The 15,089-nt window shown below is 39.1% G+C and overlaps 1 protein-coding gene across 3 annotated transcripts in view; it reads right to left on the bottom strand.

The window, feature by feature from the left end:
- Positions 1 to 15,089, bottom strand: part of fat3a (FAT atypical cadherin 3a) — a 134,458-nt gene that overhangs the window by 34,297 nt on the left and 85,072 nt on the right. For 2 of the 3 annotated variants that reach the window (XM_043259418.1, XM_043259419.1), the window contains exons 9-12: positions 11,189 to 11,328; positions 8,537 to 8,812; positions 7,097 to 7,307; positions 2,660 to 6,769 (exon numbers count right to left, since the gene is read on the bottom strand). In XM_043259418.1, coding sequence (XP_043115353.1) covers positions 2,660 to 6,769; positions 7,097 to 7,307; positions 8,537 to 8,812; positions 11,189 to 11,328 — 4,737 coding nt within the window. Of the gene's footprint in view, positions 1 to 2,659; positions 6,770 to 7,096; positions 7,308 to 8,536; positions 8,813 to 11,188; positions 11,329 to 14,773; positions 14,843 to 15,089 lie in introns of those variants that run through there. The other variant, XM_043259421.1, reaches the window with a different exon arrangement.

The following is a 15,089-nucleotide window of genomic DNA, read 5'->3' as shown; positions in this document are numbered from 1 at the left end:
TTTATGAACCTTTAAACGACTTTCAGCAAAGAACCTCTAAATAAAAGTTCAATTTATCCAATTAACTACCATAGAGTAACTGTTTACTGTTTAATTGCTCTGTGCTCTGTTGAACGCAGCAGTAAAATACCCCGAGAGGTGAATTTACCCACAATGCTCTCCCTTCCTAAAGAGAAAAAAGACATGCGGGTAACTCAAATCTGTTTGTATATATTTGTCTCTTTCCTCCCTCTGGTGTGTATTATGATACGGTGTGCAGTTCTCTGAGCCAGTTTGTGCCGCTGGGCTGCGAAAAGTGTATTAGAGTCTGTCTGACCTTTGAGTTTGTCTTGAACTAGAGGATTTAAACGGTATGAAAGTGTGGACTGTGGGGAAGGAGACTGAGAGAGAAAAGGAAAGAGACTACTCTCAGTAGAACACATGCCAAATAAACAAGGGCTCGTGTCACAAAGTTTACTTTAGTTTACACGCCAAGGGCTACGATTTAATTAAAGGGATAGTTCACTCATTTTTATGAATTTGTAATGTTGTTTGACGTTCTTTTTGAAGCCTGCATTCTTTTCAGTGCAATTACAATCAATGAAATGAATATTTCAGTATGTAATTTTTAAATGTGTGTGTGTGTCGGTCTATATATATATATATATATATGTGTGTGTGTGTTTAATATAAGGATGCAAAGGTAATATTAAGATTTATTTATTATTATTTATTGTATTTAATATGCATTAACATAAATGTAAAACAATATTTCAACATGGCAGAGAAAGACAGCACTCCCAAAACAATCCTCAGTAGAATGTACACCAACAATAAGCAACTAAACCATTTCCAGTGTCACAATGTTTACTTTACTTTCGATGTTGTGGGCTGTAATTTAGTTAAGAGTCAGAGGCTGTGTGCTTGTGAGTGTTGTGCGTGGTAAATCTTGTTAAAAATACTGCTCCTGCTGGTGGCAGCACAGTCTAAATCATGATCACGGCATAAAGGTTGAGCTTAATCGAAATTCTGTTCAGGCTGAGAAGTGTGTTTCTGTGTGTGTGTGTGTGTGTGTGTGTGTGTGAAAGAGCATGAATTATAGAACAAGGCAGCTCCCTAATTCAATGTTATGAGTTTCTGAGCGCCTAATTTACAAGTGTGTGTTGCTTAGGAGCATGTGCAAGGTGTGTATGTGTGTGTTTGTGTGTGCAATCTGTTCCTTGTCACCAAGCAAGGTGTTCAACACTGGCTGAATATAAAGGTATATTTAAAGCTGGCTGAGCTAGATGCTGATAAGGTGGAGGTTTATATTTGCCCTTTTCAAAGACTCTATCCACCTAAACTACTGCTTTCGGAAATGTCACTGTATTATGTTTAGTTCGTGAAGTGATGCGCTTCCCCATCGCAAATCCCACCAGTGTAATTTGCATGCAGTTGCATCACAGCTTTAATAAAATCCGTATAAAACGAGTGTGGTTTTTCTCTCCAGCAAGAAGTCTGTCTACGTCCTAACGCAAAATCCAGCTAGTAGCCCTAGAGTGAATAATCCATTATCAGGAGAGGATGAATGAGGTGTAATTACTGTGGACTTCTGACATTCCATAATAGCGTTGTTCTACATTATGCTTACATGCAGAACAGGGCTTCAGAAAATCAGGCTGTGCTTAGATTGAGAGCACACAGGCATACACACAGATACGGTGGCCAACAGTATAAGGACGCATACAGTACCCTATATGTGCTTGTTGAACATACTGAGTCTGCATGGTCTCTTACATCAATCGCACATGTAAAATGAAGGCTGAAAAAAAACATCAATTTTATGCAAAGAATTAACTGAGCTTATTTTTTTTTCACACACACATGTTGGGTTTCCATGTTTTATGTTTCCATAGGCATTATGGTTTTTATACTGTACAAACTGTATGTGTTATTGTCCTACACCAAACTTACACCTAAAGCTACCCCTTACAGGAAACTATTGGCAATTTTTGATTTTCAATTTGATTTTTTTCAGTTGTATGTTTTATACGCTTGTTTAAAAAATGTCCCCAAAAGGTCAAAATTTACTGGTACACACACAAAACATGATATGGAAGGAATTGTTTCCAGAGAATGTATCTTTTTTACGTGTAATTTTTGAAACCTGATCTTAACTTGTATATAACTTACTATATTTAAAGTGCCATTACCATTATGGGATTAAGAATAGACTCAATAATTAAAACAAGTTGTTTTTAAAACTAGTCCCAGAATGAAACATTAGCATATTACTCGCCCACTTGTTGATCTTTTGGCAATGGTCTGAATGAAAATGCAAATTCGTTCTTAGCCACTAGGTGCCTTTTTAGGAGAGTTAAAAATAAATAGTTGAACAAATAGTTTTGAAGTCATTGGATAAATAAGGTAAAAATAAATATTATAAGAAGCATGTTATAAGAAAATGAAAGTGTTTTTTGATCTTGCATGCATGTGAACCTGTTGTTAATGACTCCAAAATATGAATCTTTCATAACCCTTTCATAAAATTGAAGTACAACAGTCAAACAATACTATGTAATGTATGTATAGCAAAAAAGTACTCTGAAAGAATCTTAACAGGACTAAAAAAGAACATTAAGAACAATTTTTTGCAGTGTGGAAGGTCATGCAGTGTATTAATTGTTTTAAAAGTTCTTACCTGTTATATGATAGGTGACTTGTCGGTTTCCAGGTGAGCTGTCGTTGTCCCGTGTGTTCAATACTGCCACCACTTCACCAGGTGCATCACTCTCACGAACACTTCCGAAGTAACGGGGTTGAAGAAACTGCGGTATGTTGTCGTTGGAGTCACTCACTGCTATCGTTATAGTTGTTGATGATGACTGGCTAGCAGGATCTCCGAGATCAAATGCCCAAACTGTAAGACTATGGGCGGGACTCTGTTCATGGTCCAGCCCTTTCAGTGTTGATATCCAACCAGAGCTGCTGTCAATTGTAAAGTAGGCTCCATGCTCTTCAATGTCCTCCCCACCAGAGCCACCAAGCAACCCAGGTGGAGCAAGACTGTAAGTCACCTGACCATTAGCTGCCCAATCAGGATCCAAAGCTCGCACTTGCAGAATCCTAGTCCCAGGAGAAAGACCCTCAGTAACGGATGCCTCATAGTTATCTGACTCAAAAGCAGGTTTGTTGTCATTGACATCTTGTACTTTGACCTCCACATCCACAGCCGAAACGGCATCTAAACGTCCCTGCTGCAACATTGCCATCACTTTAAAATGATAAGCGGGAGTTCGCTCTCGGTCCAGTGCTTTGTCTAGTTTGATCATGCCGGTTTCTTTGTCAACCACAAACACTCCATCACTGTTACTCTCTGGAGTCTGTCCGATCAGTGCTGAGAAGCTTACTGGTAAGGACGAGTGGCTAGTTGAGGTATGTAGATGCACTGCTCCCAACAAGGATCCAATGGCCATGTCCTCTGGCACGGTAAAAGAGAACTGTGGCTGGCTGAAGGAAGGTATGTGGGCATCAGCAGACAAAACATGTATATAGACTGACACAAGGGAATGTTTAATAGGTACCCCACCATCAGTGGCTTTAACGAAAAAGGACAGAACAGATCCACGCAATGGGGCAAAGTTGCCTTTGGTGACAACCCAGCCACTGTCCGGGTCGATATCCAGAAGTTCAGTAACCTGCAGGCTGGCTTCACTGTACAGGCTGTAGCTCACCTGTCCATTAGCACCTTGATCTAGATCCCAGGCTTGTACTTGTGTCACAAGGGTACCAGGTTCAACCTCTGACCGCACACTTGCATGGTACTCTGAGGCGCCAAATTGCGGAGCGTTGTCGTTCTCGTCTAGTATGGTAACCCTGACACTGCAATATCCAGATCGGCCACCAGCATCCACAGCCGCAATGGACAGCACTATCTCACTTCGTTCTTCCCGGTCTAGACGCTCAAGAGTTGTAATTTGTCCACTGCCATCTATACTGAACAAGTCCCGAGCAGAATCTGAGAGCAGCAGATACTTCAAATCCCCAAATGGTGCAGGATCAGCATCTTGTGCCCTGATTGCAATGACCTTTGATCCCAATGGCGCATTCTCCCGTACGTCAGCCTCGTACATGCCCTGAGTGAACTGGGGGGCATGTAGATTAGCTCGCTCTACACGAATGTGCACTTGTGCAGTACTGGTAAACACTCCATCAGACACGCTTACATTTAAGGTGATGGTGGAAGGCATGCGCTGCACGCGTCGCTGGCCACTCAAGGTGAGGACACCAGAGGCGGCATCAAGCTCAAACAGCATCCTTTCATTTCCAGACACCAAGCCATACTGCAAGCGTTCTGCATCTGAGCGGTCTGCATCAGAGGCCTGGATGCATGTAACAAAGTGGCCTTTTGGTGCCAACTCATTGATAGAAGCTTCATAGAGTAGTTGGTTAAACACTGGAGCATTGTCGTTTGTGTCCGTGACATCGACCGTGACCCACACTTCGCTGCTCAGTGGGGGAAAGCCATTATCTGCTGCCTTGACAAGAAACACATAGCGCTGGATCGTCTCATGGTCCAAGGAGCGAGCTGTCAGAATTAGACCACTGCTGCTGTCGATGTGAAAGTGGTCTGTGCTGTTGGTGCGGTCTGGAATGATTTGGTACCGGACAGCTGCGTTTTTCTCAGAGTCGCTGTCCGTTGCGAGAACTTGCAAGGCTGCAGTGCCAATCATTGCAGATTCTGAAATCACAGCTTTGTACGAGGGCTGCTCAAAAACTGGAGGGTTGTCGTTGACATCCAAAACTGTAACTTCAACATCCACTTCAGCACGAGCACCTGTGAGGCAGTCTGTTGCTCTGACGATGAGTCTGTGTGAAGGGCTGGTCTCATAGTCGAGGGCAGCGATGACACTGATAACACCTGTGTCAAATCCAATGGAGAAGAGTGTTCCTGGGTCACCATGCGTGATTGTGTAAAGGACACTCTGGCCTTCTGGGCTGCTTGCATTTATCCCCAGTATTGGAGTCCATATTGGTATGTCTTCGCTCACTTTCACTGAGTAGAATGGTCGGTCGAACACTGGCATTGCTCTGTTTACCACCGTGACGGGAAAAGTGACTGAAGAGGAGAGAGGTGGTGTTCCCATGTCACGGGCAAACACCAGAACCTGATATTCCACACTAGAGAGATCAGCCTCAAAAGCTCTCCGTAAGCGAAGCTCGCCGCTCAAACGGTCCATTTCAAAATGTCCCAGTTCATCCTGCAGAAAGTAGTTCACCTCTCCATTTTGTCCTTTGTCCCGGTCCACTGCTGTCACTCGAAATATTGCTGTCCCAGGCTCTGCTTCCACTTGCACAGCAGCATAGTATGGCAATCCAACAAAAACTGGAGAATTGTCATTGACATCACTGACTTGAACGCGGACCAATGCTCTTGCAACCCGGAGCCGATCTTCCTCACGGCCTGCTTGTACCAAAAGTCCATACTCCTCCTTCTCCTCTCTATCCAAAGGGACTCCGACAGTTTCAATGGCACCGGATGTTGGCCTTATACGAAATTTCCCACCAGCATTTAACAAAGTATAACGCAATGGTTCATTCAACTTGTTCCCTAGTGCTGTGACGACAGCAACTGTGGTCACATTACCATTGTTCTCCTCAATATTGGCATTGTAAGTATTATGAGTAAAAGCCAGCCCACTGTCTAGAGCCTCATGCACCAGGACAGTAACCAGAGCGGTACTGGAGAAGCGCCCATCTGAAACACGGACGTTAAAACGAAATCGTTCTTTGCTAAAACTACTGTTTCTTACAGTTAACAGTCCAGTGCTTGGCTCAATGCTGAAATGTTCTATGCTGCCATCGGTCAATGAGTAGGTGAGCTCTGATTGGCCATTGCCGTCGGGATCGGTAGCAAAAACTTGTAGGGCTTCCACACCTTCATAAGTTGGGAGCAAAAGGACAGCTTCATAGGAATCCTGAGAAAACTTAGGCGGGCAGTCATTGACATCTTGCACCTCTATGGTAACTTCTGCAGGATGCTCAGCTGAGAGCTGTGGATGTCCACTGTCTCTGACGTTAACATGGAAGCGGAATGTAGGAGTGGTTTCATGGTTAAGCTGAGCAATTGTCCTTATAGAGCCAGTGCCAGCATCTACTGAAAAGAAGCGCCTGGCAGATTCTTCCATGATCTGGTACACCAACAGGGCATTATGGTTGCGGTCAGCATCGCTTGCACGTATGACAAGAGGTTGACCGTTGTCACTTTGCACAACACTGTTAAGCCCGGCACCTTCACTGATACTTCCATGGTACTGCAACTGTTGAAACACTGGAGCATTGTCATTTTGGTCGAGGACTGTAACTGTTACTGTAGCATTTGAGGCCTGTCCAGCCATGTTGCTTGCGGTGACTATTAGCACGTAAGAGGAAAAGGTTTCAAAGTCTAGTGTTTTTTGCGTAGTGATCACTCCACTGTACTGATTGATGCGGAATGTGCGATGACCATTGCCGTGGCGAATATCATAGGTAAGGGTGGACAGACTTAGAGCATTCACTGTGATGACTGAAGTTCCAATGGCAACACCTTCTGATATTTCTGCCTGATATTCACTTTGGGGAAACTTGGGACCAGCGTTATCAGACAAGGTGACTGCAATTCGGACGACAGCTGTTGAAGACAATGCTGGAGAACCGTTATCCATTGCTTTGACTGACAAGACGTAGTGACCAATGTTGGACAAGTCCAGCTCCCGAGCCAGTGAGATGATGCCCAAAACAGGATCAATCCGAAATGTGTTTCCTGCGTTCCCTAAATAAAAAAGAGAAAAATAAGATCTTACAAATATGCTGTATTAGCTTACACATTATTGTATAGAAGAACAAAATTATAATGCATTGCATTTTATGCATGTGTGCACTTACGTATGTAAATAAAATAGTAACAGTTTGTACACATATACATTTTCGCAGTTTTCATAATTTTAAAACAATTATTTAAACAATTTAATTTATGGCATAAAAATGTTTGGTGGCAAAAACTGCCAAAAGACGTAAAAAATAATATTTATATATGTAAAAATAGTGATGTGAAGTGTGTGCTACCTTTGCTAGGTAGTGTATGTAAGGGTGTGCATACCTGAGTCAATGCTGTAACTGATTTGTGCATTCTGGCCCTTATCCTTATCAAGCGCAGTAACTGTGAGAACAGCTGATCCCAGTGCCGCTGATTCATAAACCTGTCCATCATACATCACCATGGTGAAAATAGGGGCGTGGTCATTCACATCCTCTACACCAATCAGGACACGAGCAAGACTACGTCTGTACGGGAACTCTTGATCCTTCACCTAATATAGAAGGAAAGTAAAGGAGACAGAAACAAAAATTAAAAAAAGTCTGAGACAGACAGCAATATCCAACGCGAGGAAACTGCAACACAAACACACAAACTCATACACACAAAACAAACTTGCTCTCTGCCAGACGGAGTGGATAACATCTCTCTCCGGATTATAATAACAAATTTCATCTGTTTGCAGGCAGCAGGAATATCCTTGTGCTTATTAGATATGACACTCACAGTCTCTCACCCTCGTCAGGGGAGTGCGGAAACAAGGAGTGATACAGATCAGATCAATAATTAGATCACAGTGGAGAAACGACACAGGTGCAGACGACATTAAACTAGTGACGGCTGCCAAAGCACAAGGACCAATCTCCTGTTCCTGTCAAACCTGCACTCAAGCATGGAGAGCGTGAAAGAGAGACAGGAGGGAGGCAAACTACCAACACTAATCAAACAATACCTCTGCTGCTTTATCTATCCAGCAGGAGTCACAATGTTCTCTCAAAAATGCAATAAAATACAACTCTTTTTAGTTAAGAAATTCATATGTAGACACAGTTTTATTATCTATGAGCCTGCTTGCTGGTCCAGTTCTTAATACTTTTGAAAACAGATTAATTCAAGAAGAAAAGTGTAGAACAGAACAGAACAGAACAGAATAAAATAAAGTATGATAAAAAAAAAAAAAAATGCCATCAAATAAAATAAGATAAAATTAAATATGATAAATTCAATAAAATAAAATAAAGTATGATAAAATATAATATTATAAAATTAAATTAAATTTGATAAAATAAGATACATTCAAATAAAATTAATTATAAAATAAAATAAGATATAATATGATAACAAAATAAAAAATATGATAAAATAAAGTATTATTAAAATAAAATATTAAATAAAAGGAAATATAATCAAACTAAATAAGACACGATAAAACAAAATACATTTGAAAATAAAATATGATGACATCAAATAATGATCAAATAATATAAAGTACAATAGAATTAAATATTGTGTCTTCATACTTTAAAACAAATTAAAGAAAAAAATAAAGTTAACACAAAAATATAGAATATCATTCAAATAATGAAAATAGTAAAATTATATTTACTGAAAAGGATTGTTTACTGAATCATGTCAAGATAATGCTTGCCAATTTCAAGTTTTTGCATTACTTTGTGGCTGATGTGGTGTTTTATAATATCTATTTGTAGCAATCTGAGTTACCATGATGGTGAGGATGTGCTGTGTTCGGCTCTCGTGGTCCAGTCTGCGAGCCGTGTAGATGACTCCGTTGTTAGGGTCGACGCGGAAGAGCCGCATGCTGCTGGGGTCAACGCTGCTCTGGAGGCTAAAGGTCAAACGGTGGCGCTCGTCGCGGTCAGACGCCAGCACCTGAACCACCTCGGTATCTGGGGGTGTGTCTTCTGTGATCGTGATGTCGTAGGTAGGCTGGGAAAAATTGGGGGCGTTGTCATTGTTGTCCAGAACAGTAATATGGACCTGTGGGGGAAAAAAAAAAAACATACAGGAAGTCAACATAAAATGTAAAATGTGTTGTTAATATTAACTAAAACTTTTTTTATTTTTTAAATAATTCTTAAAACATTTTTGTTAATTTTAATGAAGTTGAAATAAGACATAAATATTAGATTAGAAAAGACATGCTGGCTGGGTAATATAAGTTTCAGTTAAAGTACTAATAAAAATATAGTACAAAAAAAAAGTACAAATAAAAATATAAAAGCAAATTCTAGGAAGTCAAAATAAAATGATGTATATATATATATATATATATATATATATATATATATATATATACATATTTTTTTTTATTTTTATTTGTTACAACAATTCACCAGTAAATGTTATTACAATTAAAGTTTTATTTTAAAAAAATGAAATAGAATAAAATAAAATACACATCCTTTACTTGAAAATGTCAAGTTTTTTCACTCTCATATTCAGTAACGCTCATGAAATTCATTCTATATTATATTAGCAACTTTGATCGGGCCTAAGTGACTAGGCAGCCTCATATCGACCGATGTGTTTGTAAATTTTCTACAGCCGAGTTGTTTTATTTGCTATGAGTCTAAGGGAAGTTCTCTGATCAATACTGATAAAACTGGACTCGACTTAATGAAAATCACGTGACTTGCACGCGCCGTGAGTGCGAGAGCAAATCGAAGCTGATCGAATGCTGAAACGCGAACGGATTGGCTGACGCGAATACTCAGTCGTCGCTAACTAGTATTAATAGCCCCAGAGGTCAGAAGACAGCGCACGACCGTGAGTGTCTGTGACATCCCAACACGTTAGCTGATCTAATTATAAAGTAATAACAGACGTGCACTTCCGTCTCACACTCGGCCTCGCGGAGACACGCTGAGCTCCATCTGTGTGTGTGTGTGTGTGTGTGTGTGTGTGGGTCGCAGACAGTGAATGAATGTATATTTGTACATGAGTGTGTGAAAAATGGTGCTTTCTAAACAGAGAACAAGTCTCGGAGAGGAATACAATGGCTTTCATCGTTTTTTTTTTTTCATTTGTCCCTCCTCTGACCCTCCCTCCAGCGCTCTCCGCTCACACGTGTGCGTTCGCGCTTTGTATTTTTTTAAAAGAGTGCATTCGCATCCAAAATATGCAACTGGCTGAATTTGAATCAGTTACCTTTCGTGTTTATGTTCTTACGCAAGCATGTGCATATGATAATTTGCTTTGTGTATATAGCGAGCGAATAAAACGAGCTCTTCCTGTCACCCTCCTCCCGAAGCACTGAAGCGGCTTCCACTCCGAAAGATAAACAGATCGATCATTCATTTTTTTTCCTCGCTCTTCCACATTTTTCCTTTCAGGATGGATCGCGTCCTTTAAACTCTGACCTTCACGGACATATTACACTGAAAAAGGCTTGTATCCATGGCAACGGAGCTATCAATCCGACGGGACCTTGACATCAGGGATAGGCAATCTGAACGATGACAGACGTTATCAATCAAACCCTCAGCATCAAACATCAGCATCAATCATCAACTAAACAGCTGCTGTCAAGCGGACAAACACTAACTCTGCTCCAGAAGCCGGTGAGCTTCCTCCCCAGACACTTTCAGAAGCGTGTAAAAGACAAAAGGGCTGCTCCAAAAATAGGGAGAAACAACGTCAAGTCTGGCCATATTCTAAGAAAACAAAACGCAAAAAATTAAGCGAAAAAGAAAAAGTCTATATGGAGAGAAATGCGGATTTTATGTAAATATAAATATTAATGCAACTAAAATATTCACAAAATTAAAATATGTTTAATATAAAATGAAATAAGTATAATTTTATAAACAATAATATTAATTTTACACTTAAATAAAATATTAATTTTATTAATATGTGAAGTAAAAAAATAAGTTGACAATTAAAAATTGTACTATGGTGTAATGTATCAGAATTACAAATAAAATGAATGAGGTTTACCTTCAGTGTTTTTTTAATGATATTTTTAAATCAACAACCCATATTTATTTTATTAATATATGATAACATATGCATTGTGGATAGAAATGCCATATATAAGTGTATAAATGAGAGACAGAGAATAATATATATATATATATATATATATATATATATATATATATATATATATATATATATATATATATATATATATATATATATGAGTGAATAGAAATGCTATATATAAGTGCCATATATAAGTGTCCTAATAACTATATATATATATATATATATATATATATATAGAGAGAGAGAGAGAGAGAGAGAGAGAATAATATATATATATATATAATTCTATTAATATAGCATGTAGCATGTATTGAGTGTCTGTGAATGTTTTCATTATTTTCGTGTGTGTTTGTGTGTGTTTACCTGAGTGTACGCTATATTGGTCCCATCTGTAACCTCCACAGTGAGGTTGTAAAAGGATCGCTGCTCTGCATCCAGAGGTTTAGCGATGACGATGGTCCCGACACCTTTCTCAACGTCAAACATACTGTCCACATCACCGCCTTACACCAAAAGAGAAAACGTCATTAAACACAAGAACTCTCCATGTGTTCTGGATACGTCACACACACACACACACACACACACACACACACACAACACACATATCAAATATATGGATATCAAACACACATATTCACTCACACGGCTGTAGTACACACGTAGACCAGATGGGGGCGATACAGGGTTTGGAAGTGCTAAACAAGTAGGATGGGATTTCCTCATTATACCCACAGACACACACAGCACATACACAACACACATCCCACGTATGCGACGAACATATAACACACACCCCACATAGGCAATAAATCCTTACATAAAACACATATACAGACATCCTACATATGCTAAACACTAATACGATATATGCAGACATATATACTCATATGTATGCTATTTTCCATTTTCTAAGACTTCAAGTCTATATTTTTCTATCCATCCTACACGAAGTCTAGCAAGCACATACTGTACTGCCCACAAACACACAACGCTAGACTTGACAAAGAGGAAAGAGTGCCTCAGCTGTGCGCAGATTATTAACACCAACAATGAAACACATGCCGAAAGTATCAAGTGAAGAAACAACAACTATTGCACAGCGAAAGGCTATAAGGGATAATTCAACCATAAATAAAATATCTGTGATTATTTACTCACCCTCACATCAATCCAAACCTCTCTTCCATGCAACACAACAGATGTTAGTTCACGGATCGTTCGCATTGCGCTTTTCCACAAAACAAAAATAGACCACAAGCTGTCAAGCTCCAAAATGCATAAAAACTGTTTAATCACGTGATAACTTTGCGCGAGAAACAAACAGAAAATTCAATTATCGTTTACTGTAAATCATGCCCTTCGCCACAGGCAAGATTTAAATAACAAAATTTATATTTATATATATATATATATATATATATATATATATATATATATATATATATATATATATATATATATATATATAAAATATACATAATATTTTTAGTTTTAACTGTGTGTACAAAATCATAAATAATTACAGTTTGAATTTATTAATTTATAATATTTTGCATAATTTATTAAATAATTTATTTCTATTAAATACAATAGTTTTTGTAAGCATCAAATTATATTTGGTATTTATTGACCAATAATATGCAACAAATTTTCTCAATTCAATATTACTTCTACTCTTCCTTGCACCACTTAAAATGACAATGATAGATAACGGGCCATTAAAAGCACAATATTTAACCATTAAAATGACACTGAAGGGTGCTTGAACATTAAGAGTGCACTTTTATTAACAAAGTCGTGTACTATTATAATAAATAACGGAATAAATAAAACAGGGAAAAACATTTTGGACAACATGAGGGTGAGCGAATGCTGACAGAACTGTCATTTATAGGTGAACTGTCCCTTTAAGACATAGATCAGGTTGTTGCATGAGTGTGTTTGAACCCCTGCGCGCGTGAACAGAGGTGAAAGTGTGTTTTGGCAGGCCGCTATGCTCCCTCTTCACACTCGTTCTACCCAGGGCGCATTAATCATCTCGTGCCGCCTGTTGCTGTAACACCTGGTGGAGAGATACACTTACATACACATACACACACTCACACACCCTTTCATTCATCACCGTCCACCCTCGCTGTCTTCACACGCGCTCCCTCGTCTGGCAAGCTAACCCTGGGCTGACCCCTGACCTTTATGCACACTCGATTGGCTGTTTAATGACGCATTTAATCAGGCCGCAGATGATAAGGCTGGGTCAACGACCGCCAGAAGGGTTTTAGGTAGCTCATAAACAAAACACAAACTCACACACACACACACACACACACACGGATGGAAGCAGGAAATAAACCATTATCACCACTCCACAGTAAATGCTAAGCGCGCGCACACGTGCGTACAGCAATATATCAAACGCACATTTAAAATCACATTTGTATCAAGGAAACGCCCTCAAATTCACATCCCAACCAATCACGTATAAGCAACACAACACAACACCAAGGGATGATGGGAAAGCAGAGCTAGCTGATGGTTAAATGGCAACAGAGCAAGAGCAGTTCTGCTGAACTTATATAAATATAGAGAGAGGGACAGACAGAGGGAGAAAGAAAGAAAGACTAGAGGAGAAAGAGACAAGTTAGAGTCATTGAAAGAGAGAGATAAACATGCAGAGAGAACAAACACAAGACAGACGGGCTTGAAAAAGAAAGAGAGACAGAGAAGAGACAAAAAAAAGAGACAGACAGACAGAAAGAGTGATAGAGAGAGAGAGAGAGAGACATCAGGGCTAGACAAAAAGGACTGAACCGATGAAATTGTCCTTGCGTCGTTACGTAAGTTTATCATTCGCAGGAGTTCATAAGACGTCAATGTAAACGTTCAAGCAATCCTGTCTGTCTATAAGCTGCATATTTTGGTCTGTTTTTGTTCGCTGCAGCATTATTAGATGGGAAAAAAATTGGTTTATGTTAAAAATCAAGTTTTGGGGAGTATTAAGTTGAAATGAGTATAGTAGATCTGTGCATTCACCTTAAAGAGTCTTGAATCTTTGTCTTAAAGCTGTCTTAAAGCGACAGCGGCATAATGCATCTGGTGCAGTTTGTGTCCTTAAAGGGACAGTACAATCCCAAATCAATATAGTCCTCATTTAGTCACTCTTAAATCGTTTCAAAGCTGTATGAACTCTTGGATGGTAATCAGACAACAAAAGAAAAAGAGGAAATCACTGACTGCTCTCGGCTGAATAACTTTTGTGCTTTTACTCTACATTTAATTTACAAAGTAAAGACTATGGATTGTTATTTTACTTTGTTATTTTATTCTTTATCTGAATACTACCTGAAAAGCACAGTTTATTTCATTTATATAACTTTTGTATTGCATAGATCTCTGCTATTGTTTGGAATTTATTCATTACTGACTTTACTTGTTTGTTGTAATGTTTTGCATTTTTATTAATTTCTGATGTGGTATCAAGTGGGAATTGAAAACCACAGAAACTTCAGTGTTAAAGGAACACTCCAACACTTTTCCCATTTAAAACTTTCCATTTTCGGTCTTAATACACAATATATAAAGTTTTGAACGCAATGCTACTGGTCTAATTGGATTCGATGATCTATGCTAAGCTATGCTAAAAGTGCTATCGCCAGACCCAGAGATTGGCTGAATAGATTCTAAAAGGGGAAAATTCAACTTATTAACTCTGGTGGAGTGTTCCTTTAACCAAATCTAAAATGTTGGTGTTGTAATGGCTTTATGAAATAAGTAAATAAATTGCATTGAGCCCTGGACATGCAGAGAGAGAGAAAGACAGAACAAGAGATCATAATAAATCAAGAATAAAAAAAGAGAAAGAGGGACACCACATAAAGGAAAACTAACAGAGAGAGGAGTTGAGAGAAAGAAAAGAGGAAAAGAGTTCGGCTGAACTGGTAAAGATACCTTCTGTAGAACAGTTCCTGCCTCAAGCGGTCTGGAGTATATAGAACATCTCACGGAAAGAGCGCGGACCTTCCCATACGAAGCATTTAGAAAAAGAGAGAGAGTGAGAGAGTGGAAGAGAGGATGGGAGAGAGAAAGAGCAACAGAGGTAAAGAATGGAGGATAAAAGAAATAAAGAGGAAGTGGCCTGTGACTTCAGAAGAGGAGGAGAAAAAGAGAGGCAGAGCAGCGAAAGAGTGCAGAGCAGGTGCTGCTGAAGCAAACAGAAGGTATCTGAACACACCAAACGCATGCATGCTGCATTTCTGACTCTCCC

This window comes from Puntigrus tetrazona, chromosome 15 (assembly GCF_018831695.1).
Source record: "Puntigrus tetrazona isolate hp1 chromosome 15, ASM1883169v1, whole genome shotgun sequence".
Lineage (NCBI taxonomy): Eukaryota > Metazoa > Chordata > Actinopteri > Cypriniformes > Cyprinidae > Puntigrus > Puntigrus tetrazona.
The sequence above is the reverse complement of the archived record's forward strand: the minus strand, read 5'-3'. Positions and strand labels throughout refer to the sequence as shown.